The sequence below is a fragment of the Drosophila albomicans genome, chromosome 3 (assembly GCF_009650485.2).
Source record: "Drosophila albomicans strain 15112-1751.03 chromosome 3, ASM965048v2, whole genome shotgun sequence".
Taxonomy (NCBI): Eukaryota; Metazoa; Arthropoda; class Insecta; order Diptera; family Drosophilidae; genus Drosophila; species Drosophila albomicans.
Window position 1 is genome coordinate 13,744,339 of NC_047629.2, and position 26,793 is coordinate 13,771,131.

Below are 26,793 nucleotides of genomic sequence, written 5' to 3' on the forward strand. Positions count from 1 at the left end.
CGTTAAATTATACTATCCGATAAGCATGTATCTTTTAGTGATGTGTGCACACACTGTTCTGGTATTTTTATACCGCATTCCGTTAGCATGCAGCACGTTGAGCAAAAGGTAAACAAAGCCAAAAAGGCGGATAAAAAGCAACGTCGCTGCCTGGCAATCATAAAATCTGACTGCAATGTATGTGCAAGTGATGTACCAACTCTATACCTGGCTGTGCTTAACGTAGGACTCAGCAATGGACTTACCGAGGAAACGCTACTTGCAACAGCTGCCAACACCGGCGGTCAAGTGTCGCAGGTATTGATGTTGCCATCGAAGTCTTACTGCTTTTTAGTGTGTGCCTCATTAAAGGATGCCGAGTTGGTGTATCGGGGAATGCACAATCTGGCGACTATCGGGCAGCAAGGCGCGGTGGCCTACCTGAGTTATGTGACACAATTGCCTAAGGAAACCGAGGAAAGCGGTTGGCAAAAACAGCTGCCCAGTGGATTAATTTTATTGCCAAATTTTATTAGCGTTGAAGAGGAAGCAGTTCTGCTAAATGCTGTTGGTGATGGCGACGCTGGTGCTGTTCGCACGGAGGACACACTAAAGCATCGTCATGTTAAGCACTTTGGCTATGAATTCCTCTACGGAAGCAACAATGTGGATCCCATGCAACCTTTGCTGGAGCAGCCAATACCAAGTGCCTGTGATTTCTTGTGGCCTCGTTTGGACAACACTGAACTGCCAAAGATCTTGACACCAGATCAATTGACTGTGAATGCCTACGAGCCAGGACAGGGAATTCCACCACATGTGGACACGCATAGTGCATTTGTGGGGCCAATTCTATCGCTCTCCTTGCAATCCGATGTCGTCATGGACTTTCGACGCAATAACGAGCTGGTTCACGTTCTGCTGCCACGGCGCTCGCTGCTTATCATGTCTGGCGAGTCACGCTACGATTGGACACATGGGATCAAGCCCAAGCACATTGATGTGCTGGCCACAGCTTCGGGTAGTCTAACGACCCAGGCACGCAGCAAACGCACCTCGCTCACTTTTAGAAGGTTACGTCGCGGGCCCTGCGACTGTCAATTCCCCACGCTCTGCGACACACGACAAACTGCAGTTCCACAGGCTCTAACTGAGGCGTTGGCCACACATGCCAGCAATTTGGAGCAGCAAAATGTGCACGAAGTGTACGACAAGATTGCCGATCACTTTAGCGACACACGGCACACGCCTTGGCCGCAAGTTGCTGACTTTCTCAATAGCTTCGATGCGTCTTCAGTGGTTCTGGATGTTGGTTGTGGGAATGGCAAATATCTAGGATGCAATCCGCAGCTGCTGAGCATCGGCTGTGATCGTTCCATGGGTCTACTGGGTGTAAGTAATGGCAGAGGACAGAGCGTGTTTCGATGTGATTGCTTGCAGTTGCCGGTGCGCAGTGCCAGCATGGATGGCTGCATCTCCATTGCGGTTATCCATCATCTGGCCAGCACTGAGAGGCGTCTAGCAGCGATACGTGAGATGGCACGCGTCTTACGTCCTGGTGGTCGTGCTCTCATCTATGTCTGGGCCAAGGATCAGCGGAAAAACGACAGGAAGTCTGCGTATTTGCGACAGAATAAAGCTGTCAACAAAGAGCGCACCACGGAGCAGGCGCAACGCCAGAAGCTAGCGCAGCAATTGGAAGGCATAGAGCTGGAGCAACAGCAGCAGATGCAAGTGCCACTGCCAGTGCATACAAACCGCACAGAGTTCCAGCAACAAGATGTCTATGTCCCATGGAAAACAAAAGACGAGCAGCGTACAACTTTCCTACGATACTATCATGTCTTTGAGGAGCAGGAGTTGGAGCAATTGGTGTCTCAATTGCCCGAAGTTGTGCTGCTTCGTAGTTACTATGATCAGGGGAACCATTGTGTCATCTTTGAACGGAAATAGACTTGAATTTGTAAATAGAAAATGAAATAAAGAATATTTTACAGTAATTTTCCATTTACTATGGTATTAATGTTGAATATATAAGTTAGCTATTAACTATAATAACTAAATTGCCTGAGAACTCGTTGAATGCTCATAAATTGGTTGTCCTGACCTTTTTTTTGTTTCTTGACCTCTATGGGGGCATAATAATATTTTATTAGCAATTGAATTGGACAACTATTAACATTCTTATCGGCTGATGGCTATTCATCCTACTGCCTCAGGATACTACTCTTCTACATCCACAAAAAGTATCTCCACTTAATGGCCAGACATTAAAGTAACTACTGCTGAAATATGACAGTTCAATAAAACATATTTAGATTATATAGATAGATTTCGTTTATTTGATTTCAAAAAATACACATCCACATATTTGTTTTTTTCGAATTGAACATAATCTAAGTATTACTTAGTTAAGCTTACTTTTGACCCATTTGAATGGTGTTTTTTATTGTAGCTTTGGACCATAAATTGACAATTCCTTTATAACAACATCTCGTGTTCCATTAGAGTACATACTCGTAGTAGAAATGGTATATTCATAGGCTGATGAGAGTCTATAGTGGGATTAGAATTTGTAGCATGTGCGGGTGTATTTACATAAGATTTGATTTGATTTCAACTGAAGTTATAGTTTTAAATAGTTGTTAGTATTTAGGATAAGTTGGGAATTACTTTGGGCAATTATTGCTGTGATAATTTGAGTAACATAACTAAAATATAATGACTACCTAAAGAGGAGAGAGCAAATGATTTCTGTGTGCTGCCATCAGTTCTATAATTTAAATGTATAATCTCTATTATCAAGGAATTCATATACCTAAGTACTCGTATCTATATTATAAGTATGTATGTAGGTACATCAAGTGAAACTGTTGTTAAAATTCATGCTTAAACACTACAAGGATACATGATGAGTTCGTACATACATATGTTTGGTATATATAATATATATAGTATATAGAATTATATATAGTATATATATTATTATTAAAAATTACAAACTACACGAAAACGTACAAGTACAAGTAGTTTTAAAAACACTTAGAACTCATCCTGGGCACTTTCTTATTTGACGTTAATTACAATATCATAGTAGGAATTTAAATTTATCGACTAGTTTACAGTTTCAACGTTTCGTTTTTGGTCGTGGGTTAATTGATATGTTAGCTATGTATATATATAAGTAACATTCTGATTCGGACTAAATATTCATTGTGCCTAGAAGCCTATAAATGTAAATTTAGTATTGGGTGTATAGATAGGTGTACAGTTGTGTGGGTCAAAGGGATTATCTACCTCTAAGGTAATGCCTAAGTACACACATTTGTAGCAAGTGTATAGGCTACCAATGAAAATATAAATATACATATATATGTATAGTATGTATAGTTAAATTGATATAAGTTCTATAAGAGTGGTGTATAAATATGTGTGGTGCCCTAGTTTTGGCTATATATATATATAAATATCTATATTTGTTAGGTATATACTAATATAAGTGGTAAATGGTATTGGTATAGGGAGAACAATAACGAGAATAACTTGTTCAACAGGTTGTTGTTAGTTGGTCTGCCTATGACCAGAAATTCATCATAATATTAAAGCCTGATAGTTTACATGTTTTGTTGTTAAAGCTGATTTATCAGTTGTTTCTGTCTGTGTTAATGTGGTGTATACTACTATAGAACGCCTTATAAACGTCTAAAAGTTCATGTTCGTACATACATGTAACATATGTGTATACTTCAGTCGTTGTTCTTGAATATACAAAGCTTTCCTGCATGGCAATGCCCTTTTATTTTTTACTTTTTGGTACAATAACTACAGCTATTCCTATTCCTATTGCTACTCCTACTCCTACTCCTACGCCTACGCCTACACCTATTCCTAGTTCTAGTTCTACTTCCTGCAGCAGAGTAGAATTCAATCTCTCTAGCATCACCGAAACACTTATTTGAGCAGCTGGCATACTTTACTATCCACTTTCTTCCATATCTGAGATTCTGTGTGGGTCGTGCAAGTGCTAGTTGGGTTCTTCTGTGTTCTCTGTGTCTTCGTGTATGGTTGGTGTCTGGTGCTGGTCTGGGTTGTGGGTCGTGGGAACAGGGACTAGGTCTGGGGTGTCCAGATGCCGTGAGTGAGCGCGCTTAGATAAATGTTTCGGCTGCCATTTGTTACAAACACTCCGCCAGCGGCGGTTTCTCAATGGGCGGCGATGGACCGGACACTGACACCATTGGCACGGCATTAATCTTGGGCTTCACAATCTTTAGGCCGAGTCCCAAACTCTTGGGACTGTTGTGCGGCGATGAAGACGCCGTCGAGGAGCGTTGATGCACCAGTACACGTGGCTTCGCCTCGATGGCAATGCTGGGCGATGAGGCGGCCGAAACCGATGCTGTGGCTGTTTGACTTGCCAGCAGTGGCACATGTACCAGCTCCTCCACGGTTTCCGCTGAGTCCTGTGAGTCATGCACAATGGCAGCGGCATCGCTATGAATCAACGCCGATATTGAGTGTGTGTCATCATCCTGCATATATGGTGGAGGTGCCTCCAATGAAATGCTGCCCACAATCACATTGGCCGTGGTAATGGCCGAGGAGCGGGCCAATAGACTGGTCGTCGCTGTGGGCGATTGCTTGGCGTCATGGAGCACAGGCAGCGTGAGTAATTCGCCAGCGGTGTTGCCGCACTCCTTTAGCTCGATGTCCTGGGAGGAGTCTTGCTGTTGGTGCTGCTGCGGTTGGACGGAGTCATCGTCGGTGCGCCAAGGTCGCAAACTCTTCTGTAAATTCCAAAGTAAATATTTGTGTAATAATTGCTATAATCTCGTGCACTTACCCGGCGTCCATTGTCTGTGATATTCTCGGCACTTTTGGCCTTGCGGCAAAGGACACTCTGTGAGCCGTGGCGTCGCAGGAACTCAATGGAATCGAAGCCGCGACCCTCCGACGAGACGAATATGGCCGAATTGATGCGACTGCGTGTGCAGCGCTCCGATATCGATGTGGAACGCTCCTCCGCCAGCATGTGGATGTGCTGCAAAACAAACAAGATTAGCAGTGTAATCGACTAGTGGGAACAAATATTTTGCAATCTGCGATTTCTCTTACGCGGCTATTGCAGTGCAACGGTGGGTGAGCAAAGGTGCCGCCACAATCACTGCTGTCGAACTGTAATCTCATTGCAATTGGTAAAATGTTTAGAGAGAGAAAGAGAGAGAGAGAGGGAAGAGAGAGAGAACAGATAAAGAGAGAGCGCCACACGGAGCAGGTGATTGAAATGTCACACACACATACACACGCACAAGCGCACACACACACACTATTTGTACACATGGAACCCTAAAGATCCCACAACGATTACACTAAGGAAAAGCATCCTCAACAGGCGATCAACAAGCAAGCGAAAGCGTAACCTGCACAAGACTCTACAAAAGCGATACGATAACTGTGTGTGGAGATTGTTTTGCTGATGTGATATTTGAGTTGTCCTGCGATTGGCGATTGTGTTTTTTCTATTTGCTGTGCTCTTGTGAAGCGCGAGTCAATAATGACCACTGTACAGGGTGTTGATTGAAAAAGGTGTGAGTGTTGGGTGTGGAGGTGGAGTGCGATTTATATTTTTTGTGCTCTTAAACTCAACGCCTCAAACGCTGCAAAAAAAAAAAACGGCGGGCGGTCGAACAAATTGGCAAACGGTTAAAACGGTTAAAGATAAACGATTAACGTGCCCAAGTACAACACGAGAGAAGTGCATGGCGATGGTGCATTTATCGATATCGATAAGCGAGCGAATCAAACGAACGAACAAACGAACGAACAAACGAACGAGTGAACGAACACACGAACTGGTTCCGAATTTGAATTCGGGTTTGTTGTTTGTTCTGTTTGTTTTTTGTTTTTGTGTTTGTCGTAATCGTGATCGTGAAGCACTTACGCTGGCCGGCTCACTGTAGTTGCTGTGATTGAGCATTGACGATTCGGTGTGTATGGTATCGCTGGCGACCATGCTGTGGTATTTCTGCAGCTGCAGCGATGAGGAGCCGCGACTCTCGCGTGATCCATCACGACTGCGATCGGCGCACGAATACTGACGCCGGTACTGTCGACGCCGTCGTCCAGCATTGGCCGCAGTGACGGCTCCCATGCCCATGCCGCCTGCTGCTGCTGCTGCTGGCATGTTGCCAATGTGGACGCCGTAGCCGACGCCGACAGTGCCTGGCATGCCCGTTGGGCCGTAATCAGCGTATGCCAGCGGTCTAGACGGCAGCGGAGGCGGGCGAAAGTAACTGGGATCATAGCTAAACTGTCGCCGTCGCCACTGATCGTACTGCCGGTAATGGCTGAAGAGGCGCCGTCGGCGCAATATCAATTGCTTTTTGGCCTCGAGCACCTCGTTCTCCTCGACAAAGGTGCGCTCCTGTGAGTTCTTTAGTATGCTGCGCTGTTGGGCAAATCGGCGTTGCTTCGTTGCATGACTGTTGACCGACAGCGGCAGCAGACGCTGTGGTGCCGCCTCCCGTTGCAACAACTGCTGATCCTCAGCAGCTGACTGGCAGCCACTCGCCCTGCCCTCTGCATCCACATCCCCATCTGCGTCATCCGCATCCGCATCTGCATCGTGTCTATCGAGTGCAGCACTGTCAATGCTCTGCTGCCCGTGACCGTGCCCGTGCTCCAGCAGCGCATTGCCACCGACAATCGACTGATTGTCGACACTCGGACCCCGCACATAGGTGTTGGTGGGCGTGCCATGGGCATGATTGTGATTGGCGACGGCAACAACACTCTGCACAGCCGTTTCGCGATGCACTGGTTGCTAGCTCTCCACATCCGCCTTGTGCAGCAACGCAAACTGACAGCCGCAATCGCGCTCCAGCTCCCTGCGCGGATACTGAAAGCAACGATCGAAGATTCCGCAACCCTCGCAGCGGGGCAAACACTGATTTGGATCGCAAAAATATGTAGAGAAAGAGGAAAAGAAAGAGAGAGAGAGAGAGAGAAAGAGGAGCAGCAGCAGCGGCAGCAGCAGCAGTAGGCAAGAGCGAGCCAAATTGTTGGATTTTTTTCGGTTGTTTTTTTTTTTTTTTGGGTGGAAGTAAGGAAACTTTGTCAGTGATTTCATTGAAAGCTCGAACCTCAACAAAGCTCAACAAAAAGCTCAAAACCAAAACTAACTAACTAATTAACGAGTATATAGTAGTATATGGTATTGAAAACTATGTATAGGAAATGCAAATTGGGGGACACTTGGATAGAGTGTTTCCATGCTCGCATCCATTTAAGCATTTAACAAACATGTTTTAAGTTTTATGAATCTATGGATCTGGTTCATTAGGTAAACCGCCTGGGTGCAGCTCTAATAGTGTCTATATGTATGTTGTATAAGTTGAAATTGTATTGGAAAAAAGTTGAAGCACGTTTCTAAGTATAAGATTAAAACCATCTTCGGCATGCCAAAGTGTTTGCATCATTTAAAACCTCCCTAAATTGGGTGTATTTTAAATGGTACACTACTATTAAAATCTACAACAAAATATAGAAGAGAAGAAAGAAAATAAAAGTAAACTAGCAAAAGCTTTAGAGTTTTTAGCAAATCATAATAAAAATTGTAGTAAGGATTTAATGACGGAATTATTTTTTTATTTTATGACAGACAATGACATTTTCCAGTTTTTAGTTCACTCAAGGACTTTTTATCGAATCATAATATTAACTTAATAGGAAGATTTTTTATTGGTATTTCCTTTCCCATTTCAATTACTTCTTATAATGCATTCGTTTCTCATTTCTGTACTCGATCATCATTCATTAAGCATTACAATCATACAAGAGTCAAAGATAAAAAATATACAGTTTTCCTAGTTGTAGAACAAGCATTCGCAATTCTCTTGAGAACTTTGAGAAGGGCATTTGAAGGATAAATAGAGATAGAGCGAGAGAGAGAAAGAGCAATAGGGCGAGACGGGGGCGGATCTGTGTGCACTAGAGAAAAAGTAAATTGTGCACATTTTGTAGTAAGTAAGTAAATATCTTAATAATATTCAAATAGTATTTACTTGACTTGATGCAAAAGCTAATTAAATGCAAAAAGTATTGTTGCAGTAATTAATTGAGAAATGAAATATGTTGAATACCTTGACAAAGAAATCGGGGTGTAGGTTCTATAAATAAAGCATAACAAAAACAGAGGAAACATAGGTAAGTTACGTTATACGCGCTCATACGACAAAAGTCGATACTTATGTTAAAGTTGCCCTGCTTAATTCCCCCCATTTCCCCATTCCCTCCCGCCCGCAATTATTATTATCCCCGGCCAGCATTAAGACCACACCCATAATGCCTTCCACATCGCTGTGTACAATGCATACCTGATGCGAGTGCTGACCATTGCAGCCGCTGGCGCTGCACACGCCTGTTCCTGGCACCTTGAGCTGCTCGTGCTTGTAATCCGGCTGATACGGCAGCAGCATGCGTATCTTGCCCCAACGATTAAAGAACAGTGCAATGGCACCGGCCCACACCATCAGCACGATGAGCACAATGCCAATTTCCACGCCTCGTATCTAAGGAGAGACAGAAAGAGAGGAGTGAAATAGAGAGTGGGAAAGTGAATGTGGGAGTGTTCGGGTTGCAATCAATCAATCGCATTTGTAATTAGTCCAACGCACAGTTGGGGATTTGACTTGGAAATCCTATTTGATGCTACCTCTTCTATTAATAGTAAATGAGACAAGCGTACTCGACTGTGGAGATACTTGCAAACTTTTTTTTGAGTAATTAAATTTATTTTTTTTATTTGCAGAGAGCAAAAGGGCTGGATGAATTCTCAATTAAGTGTGATCTTTAGAACACAGCAAACATAAGTAAAAACATGTCCTAGATCTTCAATATTGTAAAGGCTAGATAATAGTATAATAATAATTATAATCAACATGAAATATCTATCTTATAATTATGCCAATACATTTTCTTATTGTTCTGAGGAAGATTTTAAAATAAGGTTATTTAATTTTAAGATTGAAAATTTTTTGAATTTCTTTCTAAAATCAGATTGAAATTTTCTGTAGTTTCTTTCTAAAAATAATTGTCATATACAATTTTCTTTCGGCTGAAAAAGGGCTTGAAAAAATTCTCAATAGAAATTAATGTAAACTGAAGTAAGAAAACTAAAGAAAACATATCCATAATATTGTAAATAAATTGGCTTGCTATGATCAAAATTATTCTTAAAGAGAGTTAATCAGTTAGCAGATATAGGAAGCAGTTTCACCAGTTTTGCTAACACTGCTTAGTATTTTATAGGGTCGGTATTTTAGTATTTTTGTATTCATTTGAACGGACATACAAAATCAGACTGATTAAGAATATGTATTGTTTTATCATATGCCATTTACACACGACAAGGTTATAATATTTTGTTACCAATATGTTGCTGTAATAAAAATATTTTTTTCGTATTAAAGTTTTTTTACATATTAAGTATGTTATTCTATCTTTCAATCGCATAAGTTGCTGTTATAAAAGCCTGTTCACATATTTACTACTTTATTCTATCTTTCAGTCTAAAAATCCATTTACATTCCAATAAGTTGCATACTAAGTTAATATATGTTCAATCTTTCAATAAGTTGCTTTCATAAATACCAATTTACATTCCGCTAAGTTATTATACCCTTGTTCCCAAAATGTTTAAGGGTACAAAAGTCTATTTACCGTTGGCAGCTCGCGCGTTGTGCTGTGCGTCAATGTGTTGGTGGCTGTGGAGGTGACGTCGTCGCCAAAGATGCTGCCATTGCCGGACCCATTGCGGCCATAGATGCCCGGCGGAAAGTCCTGCTGTGATGTGTTCTTGGGCAAATCTACGAGTATAATTGGCCAGTGATTTTCAGACGCGTCTCCCTAATTGCTTGTTGATGATGATGATGGTGATGGGGATGTTGGGGGGGATGGTGATGGTGATGGAGATGGTGATGGAGATGATGATGATGCTTACCCAAGGTGCGAAATTTGATCTGACCCCGGCTGCGATACTTTTTGCCCATCCAGATGGCGGTGACCGACAGCGAATACTGGGTGCTGGGCAATAAACGGTCCAGGACAATGGCCTCACTGCTGCCGGCGACATCCTGTACAACCCTGTAACTTAAATTAATTCAATTACCACTCTCGAACGGCAACTAAGTGTGACAATGTGTGCGTACAGATTGTGTGTGTGTTGGTGTCGATGTGTGTTGGTGTGTATGTAGCTAATTGCTGAAACTACAATAAATAGTCGAAGCAGAGAAGCAGCGTGTGAAATATGAGGCCGAGAGGCGTGCTCGTAATTACAGCATGGCTCCAATATTTCACTTTGTCACTTTTGCCGGGCAGTTACCCAAACATGTCCTAGATTTTACCAATTGAGCTCGTGTTACCCTCCGCATATATACATATAGTAAACTACATATTAAGTATACGTATATCCCATATACGTAAGTGTGTGAGTGAGCTTAGAAGTGCGTGTGTAGGCTGAGCTGTGCCCCTAGCCTAGACTTCTGGCCCCTGTGTGCAATGGCTCTTGTTACAGCAGCGAGCGCGCTACAACAGCCTGACAAATGATTCATTATTCATATACAAGCTACACATACACACACACACACACACTCGTTGACACACACTCACACAGAGTCGGAGACGGTGAAGCAAAGCAATGGCCCCCCATGGAATCGTCGAACAGAAGCAACAGCAGATACAAAACAAACGCTCGCAGCCATAACACAAAAACCCAACAACAACAACGACAACAACGAACAACAAACAACGCGGCAACAAAATAGCGCCAAGTGAGCAAACACTTTGGGGCAACACGACTGACAAAATACCCTGTAAAAATTGCCATAAGGCCAAGGCAAATACACAGAGTACGAAGCCTAAGGGGAATCCTCATGAAATATTCATTATTCAACTGCAAAGGCAGCTGTACACATTATGGATTTAACCCAGCCAGCAATTACACACGAATATCAATTAAGTATCCGAAATTTAAGAATTGTGTGCCTGTGTATAGAGTAGTACATGTAATTAGAATTCAACTAATTATAAGCCAAGCAAGCGTGGAGCGGGCATATCAATTACAGGCAATCTTCAAATCCGAGCCGAAGGTCACGAGGAGGCAAGGCAGCAACAACAACAACAACTAACATACATAAGTACCGCTTTGAAGGTTACCTTACAAATATTATATGTACTATATAGTAGTATAGTACTTGTAAGTATCTCAGTTTTCACAAAAGTTTTCCATCTGTTTGCTCAACTTTTCATTGCCGTTGATGTGCCAAATTTACATAACAAAAGTTGCGCAAATTAAATAAATATAAGCTCAAGCTTGAGCTCGACTGTTGTCCTATCTACGCAGTGAGAAAAAAGTCCAAGTTTAAATGTAGACTCAACATGAAAAGTGTTGATTCCGCTATGAGCAGATTGTTAATATTTAAATTCAGTTTGCTTATGTGCTCAAAATATTTTCTATTCTTTTTTTCTAATCTAAGTTTTTTGTTTAGCTTATTTTTTTTTTTTATAAATTTCGATTTGGATTGTTTATGTGTTGTTACTTTCTATTTTTGTTGTTAATCTTAATCTTGTTTACTATATGTATTTTTCTTTTTGTTTGTCAGTGTTTGTCAGTCGTAGTGTTGTCAAGCAATATTCATTGCTTTTATGTTTAAATGGAATATATTTCTTTAATTATATTATTTAATTAATATTATTATTTTATTTCTTTATCTATTCATAGATTATTAAGATTCGCATTCGTTTGGCTTTAGTTTTCTATTCATTTTGTTAATCCAAATTTGTCTTTAGTTTTTTTGTATTGCCAATCGAAGTGTTGGCAGTCTATATATTTTGCTGTTATTATTTGCTTATCTAAATCTAAATATGAGTAATTCTCTGCTAAAAATGTCGCGTGCGACATTTTCTAAAGTGAAAAAAAAAACGTATACCAAAACACTTTTTTATTTTGACAAAAATAGAATCTTATAGCTCTTGATTAGCACTTTAATTAGAGCTAAGAATTATTTAGGAACTTTTTTTGCGTTATAAGATAATTGCAAAAATTAACGAACTCATATTCATATTCTAAAAGTAAACATAAAAAGTTCCTGAAACCAATATTAGCTCTAAAAATAGTGATATTCCACAGCTATAAGAAAAACTTTTACTTATTTTAAAATTTGTTCCGATTTCGAACGTGACAAATTTGTTGAAAGAATTATCTTTATATATTTCTTTTAACTGTAAATTGCAAACATTTCATTTAAAATGCCAAAATGTCCAATTCAAACAGAAAAAACGAGTTAATGAAATGAAAAGAAGAAATTAGTAAATATATCGATTCAAATAATATTGTTGTACTAATTTGTTCGTTTTATTTAATTAACAGCATTTTTTCTGTTTGAATTTTTACTCACATTTATGTACGTTCGCTTTAATTAATTGCTTTAATAAATATACATACATATATTATGCTTCCAATTATTTTATTCCGCATTTCGAATACTTTGAATTGCTATACACATTTTTCTCAGAGTGTACGCTAATATGCCCCAGTGCAGTGCTTAAGTGTCTCACACCAAGTTTGTTTATGCAAAAGTTTTTGGTAGCCAAGCAGCAAGACAAAGCAGCCGGTGGAGCAACACATGTGGAGAGAAGAGCCCAAAGTTTTCGGCTTATTAAAGTTAACGTCAAATGTCGCCTGGGGGCCAAATCAAATGCAATGTGACGACTACAAACTGAACTGGACCAAGTCGCGGCTTGTTTCGTTTGCCAAACATTTGCTCAAAGTCCGCAAATTTGCACGCATACCATCGTCATCCATTTGTGATTCGACATGGGTTGGTTTACTGGCCTTTCTCTGAAAGCGGAGAGTGAGAAGGAGGAGTGGAAGGGGGAGTGGTCCGATTGTAGTCGCATTGGCATTATAAATGCAGATGAATTTAGCGCTGGGGAATTGAGTTTTGGTTCATATGTGCACACAATGCAAACATCAGCTCGAGTAAGAGAAACTGCTTAATGCCTCAGCAATTTTCTTACTCATATTTGATTTTTGTACTTCCTCCCACCCCCACCCGGCTTTGCCACTCCCACCTTTGATGACCCCTTTTGTTTTTACTGGCGAGTAGTTTGCAGCTCACTGGATTTCCGGTTGTGTTGAATAAACAATCAGCCAACAAAGCCGCGCGCATGCCTTCCAATTGGGCCTTTAAAAAAATGTGTCCATTACTCAAACTCTAAATTGAAAATTCAACCTAAATACAGGCACATCCACACACACACACACACACACACACACATACATACATACATATTTGTGTATAGGTGCAGTTAGTGGAAAAACATTTTGCTTCGTATTTTTAATAACTTATGATGGACATTGTGCGGCTTTTTTGGCTTCTGGCTTTTGGCTTTTCTGGTTTTTTTGGTCACATACACGTAAGCTGACAAATTTTCATATTTTCCAAACATTTTCTGACAGCTGACGTACAATTTCTATGGGGTTAACAACTACAACGACAGAACAGAGCACCTACACAACTATACAACTTTACTAAGCTTACACGTGACATTCACTTCAGCGCACGGCAGAATGGAAACTTGTGGATATATTTTGATGTCATGTGCACACGCACTCACACACCCACACACATACATACATATATATAGTTTAGTAGTGTCAAGTTTTGTCTGCGCCACAAACTTCTGACAACGCATCTCGCATCGCTCTGCAAGCTTTATTGCCTCGATTAGAGAATTTACAGGCGATGTTTATGCTCAAATTTATATTACGAGTGCTATTTTACAGCTTAAAAATGATAGTAAAACCAGAAGAAAAGAGAGAGAGAGAGAGAGATGCAGAGAAAGAGATAGTCAGATGGCTACAGCTTGACCCTAAAGCGGCCACAGCTCGCCTTGGCATTCAACTTTATCCCAAAAGCAAAGTTCAACTCAAGTGCTCTCAAACTCCAGTCGAGTGTTTCACACTGAAGCACATTCTGTGCCTGATAAACAGGGTGTCCCTGAGTGTGTGTGTGTGTGTTTAAACACGTGCGATTAGACGCTCTCGAGATGGTCTCTAATCAAACAAGCGAGCGCAACAATAAAATAAGTACAAAGTTAATAAACAAGTTTAGCTGAACTTTTTGTGATTGTAAATTGCTGGTGCCAAACTGTCAATCCGTTTCGACAATCTTTCTCCCCCAATTTACACAAAAGTAAATAAACAAGTTGAGCTCAACTTTACTGATTTAAATATTTCATTTCTCTTTTTTGCCCAAACGTTTGCAATTGTCCCTCCAATTATATAGATGAGCAGATTGTCTGCAGACTAACAAGGGAGGAAGAGACACAATCAAGAGAAATATTACATCAACTTTAGTCAAACTTAAATATAAATTTGCAAACTTTAACAATCAGTCAATATGCCACAGGTTTGCTAAATATCATTTGAAAACGCAGCTGTATTTATTTTCACAATGATTCATATAAAATTGTGGAAACTTTTGCGACTTCAATTCTTCAATTTTATCTTTGGTAAAACTTAAACTTAAAAGCACAATTAGTTGCAAACAGTTTCAGGTTGATTTTGTAAAAGTTGTGTCAGTTTAGCAGCAACGTACTTAGCTATAAAATGCAATTAAGTATACGTCATGTTGTACAGCACACACAAAGAAAATTGCATACACATTCGAGTTAATTGGCTTGCCTCAAAGCTGCCCTCAAAAAAATTGATAATATCCAAACTAATTAGGCGATTGAAAAGCCAATCTTTCGAGTCGAAATAGAATATTGTAGTGAATAGAGAATGAGGGAGAGAGGGAGAGAGAAAGAGAATGAAAAAGTGTAGCACACTTAAGTGGGCCATGACTTTTAGCCTTTTACATTCAATTATATAGTTCATCTGACAGCGAGGAAAATGCACGAAATATGTAAATAACTCGAAAAAGACAAGGTAATGCTGCACATTGAGAGCGAAAATAATTGCGAATGAGCGTGTGAGTGTGTGTTTGTGAATATGATTGCGAGTGTACTCGACGATGTGAAGTGCACTTTCAACACAATTTAATCTAAATACATAATTCATATTGATTGGAAATTTCCCAAGTGCTTTACGCTGTGCAGCTGTCTGAGCGGACTTTAATTGTTATTAATTATTATTATTATTATTATTATTGATGGTCTTTCACATGCGGGTCGACTACACGAGTCCAATGAGTAATTGTAAGACTGTGTGACGATGTGAGTACTTCGTACTTCAATCGTTTGTAAATCCACTAGAAATTCATGCAGCTCCAGATATGTAATTTGAGTGAAGGGCGTGGATAGTTTGGTGCCTCGCATTTACTCAGGCCCAGTTCTCGGAGTACAAGTATGAGCTATATATGTATGTGTGTGTATGTATATGTGTATTGTTCTGCGTGGCCCCTTTGGGGGCGCACTCGAGGACCGTGAGTCCGCGAGTCATCGTCAACGTGTCTATGTACTAATCATACATTATTCAACGTCACAATTTTACTCGAAAAACGGCTGGAAGATACTCGAACAACCCTGTCTCTTCACCTGCTCCACACCGTAATGAGCGGCCAGTTTATTATACTATATATAATATAGTATATAGTATAGTAGTAGTAACGAACGCAGTAACACAAAAATCGATACTAAAGAACACACACAAAAAGCACAAAAATTAAAAAACAAACTCAAACTGAAACTGACTTATAAATAATGGCGGGCAAAACGAAAACGATACGAAAATGAAAGAACTACACAAAAAACTAAACTAAACTGAACTCAACTGAACTGAAATGTAATAAAATTTTGATATAGGCGTGAACTTTATGAAACAAATACAATGGCAATGAAACTAAAAGACAAACACGCGCATGCAGTCGAAAACTTGGACCTCCACAAACACACACGCGACATCAGCTATTAAATTGAAAACACCTTGACCACAACAATAATAACAAAAGAGAGGCAGCACAGCACAGCAGCAGCAGCAGCAGCATTAGGTAGTGCAGCAATAGACGAAAATGTCAGAAAAGCCGAGCACTTAACTTATTACACGGCATTCCAACGTCCTTCAAAGTGACGTCTTGTTGCTGTTGCCAACGTTTCGTCGTCGCGTAAAAAGTAAAAGCCAAGCCAAAGCCAGAAGCCAAAAGCGGAAGTGCTTAGTTTGTAGTCGTTACTCGAAATATGCAACGCCACTTTGCTTTATATTCTATATATATATATATACCCGGCATGTCTGCTGCACTAGTGTGTGCTCATTGCATGCAACGCGTTTGAAATATTATAAATATTCAGCATTCCTCAGTACTTTGCATGCTTTGCATATTATTCGCTATGTTAATAGACCGTTCTGTCTTTCTGTCTGACCACAGCTATCAGTAACAAGATCTCGAAGATTGATTCATCACATTTTGTGTAACAATAGTTAGCCATTGTCTCGAGCTTCAACTTTCAATGATACTGCAAAAGTTCGCAAGCAAATTGGATTACAAACGGAAGTTGCAAGTTGTGCCAGGGAAAAACCGAAGAGAGTTAAGAGTCAAGCATGCTTGACTGTGCAATACCCATTAAGTTTTTGTATAGTATAAAAAAGTTCAGTATTTCTTTTTACTTCGAAGCAACGGAAGCGGAAGTTGCCAATTTATAAAACGAACATAATCTACATTCATTTTACATAGCACAAAGTTACCAAAGTTGTGTCTATAAACATGATTATTATAGCTTTCTGACATCAATGTGTTTGAGAATAAACTTTAAATATATTCGATTTAGTTTCGATAGAAATGTGTAGAACAAATAGTTGCTAGAAAAATTATACGTATATACTTCTAGGGACACATATTATTTATTATTATTATATTCCATTTAATTTCGATAGAAATGTGTCCAATAAATAGTTGTTAGAAAAATACCTATATTCTTTTAAGTATAGTGACGCATTATTTATAAACTATATGACAGAGCTTAAACAAAACATGTAAGAAAGCTACTGTCGAGAATACTCTAATGTGAGATACCCGCTACCCGTATACCAAAATAATATACCGACAAATACTAAAATATATATATATATCAAAAACTGTATTTGGTATATAAATAGAGATCTACATTGAAAATATACCATAGAGTACAAAATATATTAGACTTTCAAGGTGTCGTTTATTCCTTTATATACTTACACATTTTTATGTGGCGCTGATCAATAATATATCGTTTACGGTCAGATCTTAATAACTTAACACACACTTCTTTTCTTTTGTGATATAAGTTATCAATTTTTTTAACTAACCTCACTTTCTTAAACAATGAAAAATTATAAATGGCTATCTCAAAAACTATTAGGAATGGCAAAATAAAACTTAAATAAAAATAATAAGATTTAACTTGATATAATTTCTATATTACTATCTCAAAAAAAATCTTTGATTAAGAATACATTTTTGGTAATTGATATTTTTTACATTCTTATTGCTTTAAAAAATATTTGATTAATGAAATAAGTTTTAGTTTATGATAATTTCCGCATAATAAACTCAAGAATGGAAACTTTGAAGATTAAAGTAAGATTTCTACTTACTACTTTCATATCATTAAGATTATTTAAAACTACATTTAATTTTTAAAGAAAATATTGTATTATATCGATATCCTTCGACTCGGATATCATAAGATAAGTCAATGTAAAATGCTTGTTGGGTAGTGCAGAGTCGATTACACTTAACTGTCGCGATACCATTTGATTTCGCTGGCTGGTTGCTTTCTTTTCTTCGACAAGAGAGAAATTGCAAACATAGTGCACAAGCAATAGAGGAGGGGAAAGGGGAAATGGGGGCAAAGAGGAAGCGGCTTCACATAGAGCAACCGCAGCAGGCGGCCAGCTGAAATATTACAATTACAAGCATGTTTTGTTCTGCTCTCTCTCTACTCCCTCTCTGGTTTCACCCTTCGTTATCTTGCCTTTGTTCTTAGTTTCTCTTGCTATGCAGCAGTTTACACGCTTTGGCTAACGTCTGCCGTACACTGAAAGAAATAGTGCATCATCATCTGAAGTGAATATTCCGCCCAATTGTTGATATTTTGCCATAGACTATAAATAATTAATACTAATATTATTGACTTGGTGAACTTGGTCTTTTACTTGCAAAGTTACATGAAGTTTTCTTGCAGTGTAGAACAACTTTGAAAACTTCAAGTACACGCGGTGCTTGTTTTTATTTTTTCTTTTTCGGTCTTTACCATAGTCGCGGTCATTTTGGCTTCAACTTTGTATTTGCTGTTGCGGCTTGTTGTGTTCCGCCCCCTTGGCCTGCGTTCCACCATTTACTTCAGTTGTTATTTAGCTCATGGTCAGCTCACACACAAACACACACAGAGACACAGTTATATTATTCCTATACAGTGGCAGAACATTGAGCTTGTCAATTGCACAAAAAAAATGTTGAAATCTGCTGCATAATTGCAACTACATTTGTGTGTGTGAGTGTGTGTGTTTAATATAGTCTGAGGTTCAAAACTATTGAAGTATTGCCTGAGGTACCTACCTGTCATCTGTGGGCTTATAGGTCACTATGTACTTCTCGATGGGATGCGCCTTGAGATCGATCTGCGTTTGCCACGAAACACGCACCGCGGTGGGCGTTAGAAATGTGACGGTTATGTTTTCCGGTGTAGCTGGAATTGCGGCCGGAATGGTGCCTGTCAAAAGGAATGAGTGTGTATGTGTGTATATTGGATGTATAATCGGCTCGATTATAGGTTATATGATGTACTCACCAGCCAGACAGCCATTGACAAGCAGGACGGCAATAAACACAAACATTGCGCTTCAATAGTTTCACTTGCTCGATGTTGTTGTTGTTGATGATGATGATGATGATGATGTCGGTAATGTTGATAGTGACAAGGATAACGCAGTTGCTACTGGTGCTGCTGATAATTGTGTTGTCCTGGAAGCGGATTTCCTAAGGTTTCCGCTTCGTTGTTCGTTGCGTTTCGTTTCGTTTCGTTGGTGTTTGTGAAGTTCCGATTCTGATTTCAGGTCGTTTGTTCTGCTGCCAGGTTTATTTATAAGAGAATAAAGCTAACTAAAACATAAAAATCAGTCTTGCTTTTGTCGTTTTTGCTACTGTTGCTTCCTCTACTTTCTTGTTTTGTTGTTCTTATTGTTCTCTACTTTCTATGGTCCTGGCCATTTATGCATGGCAATCGTTGTCCAATTATTCAAGCTTAAACTTGAAAATTAATTTACTCGTTTTTCTTTTTGTAGTTTTCTCTCTGCCTCTATTTCTTTCTGTCTAATATTTTTTAACTAATTTATAAGTTTTTCATTTTTATAGCACACTTTTATGGGCTGTGCGTGTGTGCGTTGTTCTTGTCTTGAATCATCATGGGGCATTATGACTTGTGGCAGGCTGAAATAAATGTGAGTTATATGCCAACTCTTTCGCTATCTCCCTCTCTCCCGAACGCGTGCTCTCTCTCTCTGTCACTCGCTCGCTCGCTGTATTCAATATTGTTTTTGTTTCTGTATTTGTTTCTTATTGTTTCGTGATACGTTTGAGTAAAATTATTCACATTGCGTTCGAGTTTTGTTTTTCTTTTTTTTTTTTATTTTCAGCGGCAAGCCGTAATGTTTTTCCTTTTCCTATTGTTCATTGCCATCTGCTGTGCTAGTTGTTATTATTGGCCGTAAATAAAATCAATAAAAAAGAGAAGTTTTGTGTCAACTTGTCGCAGTTCCCGCAGTCGACAATCGTTGATTTCTCGTGCGACGGCGGCGGAGGCAACAACAACTATTGTAAAGTTCTTTTCCAGCTTGTTTTTCAATTTTCGGTTTCTGTTTTTAAAGTAGGCAATTGCCTTTATGTTGTCTGTGTGCTGTGTGTTTTCGGCTCTTTTCGCTTCGTTTTGCGCCTCGTGCCATTCACAAAGCCGAAATTAATTCAATACGACGGCGACGGCTCTGCTGGGGGCCAATCTGCCACCTGTCGTCGCCGTCCTCTGCGTCCGCACTTTAAATGTTTGCTTAGCTGTTGCTGTCGATGTTCCTCTTTTGCCTCTTGTTGCTGTTGTTGCTACTGTTGCTGTCGTAGTTGCTGCTCTTGTTGTTGTTGTTGTTGCTGTTCGTTGTTTAATTTTATGCATTGCGCATTTTGTTAACAATTTTTGGCTTAATTGCCAAAGCATTTAAGCAGTAATTTTCTCTGTCGATTGTTGCGCTTTTTTTTCTTTTCTCTTTTTTGTTGTTTGTTTTCGTTTCAAATTTTTGTGTTGTTGGTGTTTATTTTACTTTCGTTTCGTTTGGCTCGTCGTTGTTGTCGTTAATTATTGCCGCCACTACGAATATAAATCGTTGTTGTTTGTTTGTATTCTGCAATAAATCAAAGTTTTTTTTTTCTCGCATTATAAATGTGTCTCCGCAGCGCAATTCGGAAGGTATTAGGCAAATTGTTTTGGCATTAACATTAATTATAATTAGCATTCAATCTGAGCGTTTTCAATAACAATTACTTACGTCCACACACCCCCAAAAAAAACATTATTACTCCCGGATACTAATTTCGAATTGTAATGTCGCAAGTTCACTATCATTTTCATTACTCAAATTGAATGTAAACAAAGTGCTGCATACTTTGAGGCTGGCATTGCGTATACGACACGCATAACCAGCCCAACTAATACACACACACACACACATTCGCTTGCATCTACATTTTTAATGTGCTTTTTGTGTTATGTGTAGTCTGTGTGTGTGTGTGTTACATATGTAATTCCATTTCATATTCATTTCACGCTCAAATTCAAACGCTTGCCTGCCTGCATTAACACGCAATAACATTTCCCTGCCATTCGATCATGCGTAAATATTTTCTCCGTATTCACTGTCCCTTGTGCTCTGGCATTAGTGAAACAGGTGAACAAGTATTTGTGCCCCACAAAATTCGGGTATTTGTATCTGTGTATATGTTTGTGTGTTTGTATCTGTGTTCACTCACATTCTTTTGTGTTTTGCGCTTTGCCCGAAAAACATTTTCAATGCCTGTGGTTTTTCATTGTTAACCTGGCATTTGAAACATCTCTTTTATGTTTTTATCCATATTTCAGTTCCTTTTCCTGCTCTCACACTCAAAAATCAAAATGTCAATTAAATAAAAACAGCTTGAGTCTAATTTAATTTGGGTGATAAAGCTGTTGCGGAACAACAAGCTGTGAAAACATTCATGCATCTATTTTAATTTCAATTTTTGCCTGGCCCCAGTATTTTTTGCCATAAAAAATAAATACGTAAACAACAATTTTAAATTAGTTGCAAAACAAATTATAAACAACCTGTCTGCGGGATGCCAAAACAAAAATACTACGGCGGCAGATTATCTATTTTTCCTACAAATGCCAAGCTATTAACGTTGAAAGGAAAACAAAGTCAAGGCATATGTTGCATATGTAATCAAAAGTTGTTCGGGAAGTTGTTTTTGAAATGAGTTTGAAAATGTATTTAGACATAAGATACAAAAAATCAATGATAACAGTTTAATACCCGCTATCCCTTTGGGTATTATAACTTTGAGCCTACGTCCTAAAGTATACCAAAATCCAAACAGTACCAAATCGGGTCTTCAGCTAATAATCTGGTGACGTTAGGTATATTTTAGAACGTGTTCGGTATATTAAGTTGGTATATTTTAACAGTAATAACGTTTGTGCAATGTTTTGCCCTTATTTTTATGGTTTATTTTGAATGTAGTAGCATATTGATATACCAAATATAACGTCTGGTATATTTTAAAATGTGTTCGTCATTTAATTCAGTATATTTTGACAAAGTTATGCACATATTGCAATGGCTTAGTTTGAATGCCTTAGCATGTTGATAATCTAAATATGGTATATTTTGTTATATTATCTAAATTTTTCGGTATATTAGTTTGGTATATTTTGAAAGTAATACCGCTTTCACAATGTTTTTTTGTTTTACTTTTTAAAAGGTATCACAAAATCGAGCACACTCGATTGTAGCTCTCTAATTTTGTTTAAAAATATAATAAATAACTTTTATATGAAATTTCATATTACTTTTCAAATATGAAATGGATTGTAGCCTCAAAATATAATATGGGCAACAATTTTCAACTATTAAATTACTCGCTACAGTCAACATTTTTTTGTGTACAAGGTTTCATTCAGATTATATTAAAACAAATGGATTAACGAGCAGACAAAGAGCTATTGACTCAACCCGCTGCAAAGTTCAGTACAGAATATTGACACTGAAAATTACCTATAGATTTCAATTAAAATTTTGTTTGTACTAAATGTTGACCTGTGTGTGTTTTGCAGCCAATGAGAAAAGTTTGTTTTTGTTTATAAGCTGCGGGCGTGGGCAACGGAAAAAGCGGAAAAGCAATGAAAAGCAGAGAAAAACACGTTTAAATGCTGAAATACATATGCTATCAAAAGAATTCTCGAATGGTTTAAGGCCAAACTAAGTCAGCTGCTGTTCGTCGACTGGCACAATTAGATTAGGAGAGAATATAGTATCATATGGTTTATGGGCATCAAAGATGCACATAACTGTGGTGCTATCCCAGTTGGGATTATGCGCATATCGTAAAACGAGTGTCTCGCATTGAATATTGATAGATTTAAGTTGGTTAAGTAGCTTAAATGCAGTGTAGTCTCTTTTGATTATACTCGAAGTCGCAGTCGCATTCGCATTCGTAGTCCTTCTCGAATTACCTGTGAGTTTGAACGTGGCGTCTTGGGAATTTACGAGCTCACATAGCTTCCATATGACTGAGTTAATGTCTGTCTGTGTCTGTGTCTGTGCCTGTGATGGGATGTGTGTTGCCATGTGTGACTCTGTGTGTGACTGTGTTTAAGCGTACGTGGCGTCATTAAAGTGTCACACGGCGCATTGAAATCGTGCCCGAAAGGGCAAACTTAATTGATGCAATTGCAAATGAGTTTACTTTGGCTGACAAAATGATTTGACATCTGTCCAAACGGTCGCGCTTTCGCTTCAATTATGCAAGGAATTTTCGTTGAAATTGTTATTAAATATGAAATGTGAATTATGAAATATGAAATATGAAATGTGAGGCACACGCGTTGGCATGTCACAAAATTCAATTGAATGCGTAATGCGTAAGGCGCAAGGCAAGTGCGTCCCACACTCTTTTTGTTGTGTGTAATTTAAATGTTAATGTCCAAGGAAAATTTCATTTGACACTCGAAATAAAAAGCAAACTGTTAACTACGCTGCTGACGTGCTGTAAAAATATTTCCTACTCTGTGACGCACTGCGAGAATATTTCTTACTCCCAACGAGTGTGTGTGAGTGTGTTTGTTTGTTTCTCTGTGTTTATGTATGTAGTTATGTGTGTGTTGGTGAATGTATCGGCACATGCAGTCCGCATACATTGCTAGCAGCTAGAGGCAAGCAAGTAGGTGAAAGCAGTTATCGTAAAATTAAAATGGCGGCTAGTACGCGCTGTCGCCGCTGACGTCGTCGTCGTTGCTGTTGTTGTTGTCGTTGTCGTTGCCATTGCCGTCGTCGTTTTCGCCGCTGTTAATTATGGCGACAATACATGCACGCATACAAGCGCACGCTTCAGTCTTTCCCTCACACACACACATAGCCCTTTGCTTGCATGTCATGCTGTCTGTGTGATTGTGTGTGTGTGTTTTGTTTCTTTTTATGTTTTTATTGCATACGTTGCGACTCCGGCTTATTGAGGACTTTTGGCATTTTGTTCGTCAAGTTTGTGTGTGTTGTCTTTGTTGTTTGTGTTTATAGTTTTTGCTGTCGTTGTTGTTCTTGTTGTTGTTGCTGTTGTTGTTGCTGTTGTTGTTGCTGTTGTTGTTGCTGTTGTTGTTCTCACTCAACTCGACTCACTCGTTCGCTTCGATTCTGTTCTGTTTGTTTGTGTATATTGTGCCAGTGTTTGCGGTAGCCAGCCAACAGACAATAAATCAATCAGCTGTGTTAACATCAAATTGCTCGCCGCAGACAATTTTACCTCTCTATAGTACTGAGTGTGTGTGTGTGTGTGGGTGAGTATTAGTGAGCGCAAGCTGGCGGGCTATTAACAAAAAGGTCAGTTTAGCTAGCGGGCTAACACTCCAAAAGGCTTGATGTCCACCAACGACTAGGACTTTACTTCATTGAGCTGCTCACAGATCTCTGTTCGCTGTTCGCTGCGTGAGTGCGTTATTCGCTCACTGAGCGAAACTGTGTGCGACCCTTGGAAACTCAATTAAAGTGTGGCAACTGCAGCTTCGCAGCAACTGAAAATGCTGGCCAATAAAAGATACCAACAAAGCTGTGAGGGTAAGTGTAAGTTGTAAAATACTGGCATTAAGGGCTTTGTTGCTGTGCTGAATTAATGATGAACTTTATCTCATAATTGGATTGCCTGATGATTTAATTTTTGGAAAATGAAGTTAGCATTAAGGTCTCAGCACTGTGTGCACACACTTCTTTAGCTTATTCTTTTTGCTTTTGTGCATAATACATAAATTCTTTTCATTTTTTTCTGTTTCTTTGCCTTTGTGGATGTTGTGAAAGGTTTATGCTTGAGTTTATCGCATTTTCTCACTGTGCATTGTTGTAAAATGGTGTAGAGAGCAAACACACACACACACATACAATGCTATTATTTGCTGGGCTGCTCGTAAAAACAAAAGCACTTGCTTCAATCCAGAGCCCAAAAGCGCGCTTTAGCTATGCGTCTATATGTATGTGTGTGTGTACTCCCAGACTGTATGTAAGTGCGTGTGAATGTGCGTGTTTGTATGCGTATGTGTGTGCGTTGGCCGTGCACTTTAAGCTCCAGCTACTGCTGAAAATTTGTTAGTCTCGCTGTCCCCCTTCCTCTTTCCCACTCCATGTCACAAGCATTCCCTAACGGCAACTATGCGCCATGTTCTTGCTCCCTCTCCCACTCTCTTCGCTGGCTGCTGCTGGCTGCCAGCGCTGAGTGAGAGGACAGCCCTCTCCACCGTTCTCCTTGGAATTTCAAAAGTGTGTCGCCTAGCAGTGTGTACACACGTCCAAGCATACAGATATTCGCATTGTCATAGCTTCTACATACATGCATACACATGTATGTAGGTACATATTTACGACTCGGAATATACATGCAGTAATGTACACACACTCACTCACACACACTTCGAGCATATATTTATATTGGGAAAGTGAAGCGTGCTGGCAGCCTGAACTGATTTCGCTGCGTGCAATTCAGTTACCGCTGCCACAGGCCAAAAATAACAAAAATCGTATAAATAAATTGCCACATTTCAGCATTGCCACATGTGCAGCAAGCAACAACAAGCGGCAGCAGCAGCAGTTGCGGCAGCAAACACGCAACACGGCTGTGGCTGTGGTTGCGACGACGACAGGCGGCAAATTTATTTTAAATCGAGAAAAAATATATTTGTGCGGCCATTGCCGCTTTTTTGCCATACGCATTTCAAATTCAATTTGAATGTGAATTTGAATTTGACCTGTTGTATGCATGGGAGTGAGTTAGGGAGTGAGTGAGTGAGTGATTGATTGAGTGAGTGTGTGAAGGTGTGTACACACTGGCAGCTACTTTTGTTTATAAATACGAGTTTCGTGTTATTTTGGCGCGTTACGTTCGTCGTTGTACGTGATACGTGCTACGCTAAAGATGAAAAAGATTTACAATCACAGCCACCCACACACTCACACACACACACACATGAAGACAAACACACACAAACACACCCACGCTGAAGAATTAATTGTAAATTCGTATCAATTGTACTGTGTGTGTGTTTGCATAAATAGGGCATTAAAATGAGTTTTTCATTGCGACAGCTGCTGTTCATCGTCCCATCTACTTGTTCATTTTGTGCTTAATATTGCTATTGTTTTATTGTTGGCATTCGGTCTTCCGTTCTGAGTCTTTTTGCCTGCCTGGCATGAAAGTGAAAACTAACAAAATCCATTAGCTGCTGTTCGTTTCGTTTCATTTCGTTTCGCTTTGTTTCGTTTCATTTCATTTACCGTTTTTAATTTTAATGCCTTTTATTGGCTTAACATGCAGCTCTCCAAGCCGCCATACAATAACAACAGCAATAACACCAGCAACCACAACAATAACAACAAAACCACTTACCAGAGTCAGGTTTGAAGCTCCACTGCGGGAGGCGGGACGTTAATTGAGAGAGGCGCGAAACGACGCAGCCACAGACAGGAACAAACACTCCCACTCACAAACACACAAGCACAAGCACACCTACACACACACACAATTGCAGGTGTATGGACAGACGTTTAACAAAATGTGTTTATTTGTATTTGTGTATTGTGTAGCTTTTAAGTTGTTAATTTACTCTTGGTCTTTGTGGCCTTTTTGCCGCCGGCTCTGCAGGCACACGGCACGTCTCTTCACTCTTCACTCTATCGCCGCGCCTGTCAACGTGACTATTCAAGTTGTCACTAGCGCCGCTGATAACAGCAGACTAAACACTGTCACTGTCACTGCCGCACTGTCTCTACTGTCCACTGACTGCGCTTAGCCTGTCTTCCTGCTGCTGTGTCTCCCTCTCTCTCTCTGTCACTCACTCTCTCACTGTGTCTTTAGTATTTTTCACTTTCAATCGTTTGGTATAAACACAGCTTTCACAGCGCACCGTTCGTAATGAATGCGTTGTGCTGCGACCGACGCGTAAACTACAACTGAATTCGACAGGCTAACTTCGCTACGCTTGGGCGCCAGAGGACGCTTT

The 26,793-nt window shown here is 39.6% G+C and overlaps 2 protein-coding genes across 6 annotated transcripts; one reads left to right on the forward strand and one right to left on the reverse strand.

Annotated features, from left to right (window-relative positions):
• Window positions 1-6: 6 nt before the first annotated feature.
• LOC117566690 (alkylated DNA repair protein alkB homolog 8) lies at window positions 7-1,970 on the forward strand (the record flags this gene model as incomplete). The annotated part of the gene is made up of 1 exon (XM_034246237.2): window positions 7-1,970. A coding segment is annotated over one exon (1,926 nt), but the record flags the coding sequence as incomplete, so codon positions are not given.
• Window positions 1,971-2,312: 342 nt separating this feature from the next.
• LOC117568932 (fibronectin type III domain-containing protein 5) lies at window positions 2,313-26,729 on the reverse strand. Of its 5 annotated transcripts, XM_052004256.1 has the most exons (10): window positions 26,181-26,729; window positions 18,808-20,404; window positions 18,576-18,729; window positions 9,980-10,128; window positions 9,700-9,845; window positions 8,355-8,549; window positions 8,121-8,147; window positions 5,095-5,154; window positions 4,823-5,020; window positions 2,313-4,766 (listed from the first exon to the last, which is right to left on the reverse strand). In XM_052004256.1, exons 2-10 carry the CDS (start codon window positions 18,851-18,853, stop codon window positions 4,155-4,157), a joined length of 1,587 nt encoding a protein of 528 aa, XP_051860216.1. In that variant the 5' UTR covers window positions 18,854-20,404; window positions 26,181-26,729; the 3' UTR covers window positions 2,313-4,154. The 5 variants fall into 5 exon arrangements, with proteins under 5 accessions (XP_051860216.1, XP_034105744.1, XP_034105743.1 ...); XM_034249853.2 differs by lacking the exon at window positions 8,121-8,147 and having other exon boundaries at window positions 9,980-10,122; XM_034249852.2 differs by lacking the exon at window positions 8,121-8,147.
• Between the last annotated feature and the right edge of the window lie 64 nt (window positions 26,730-26,793).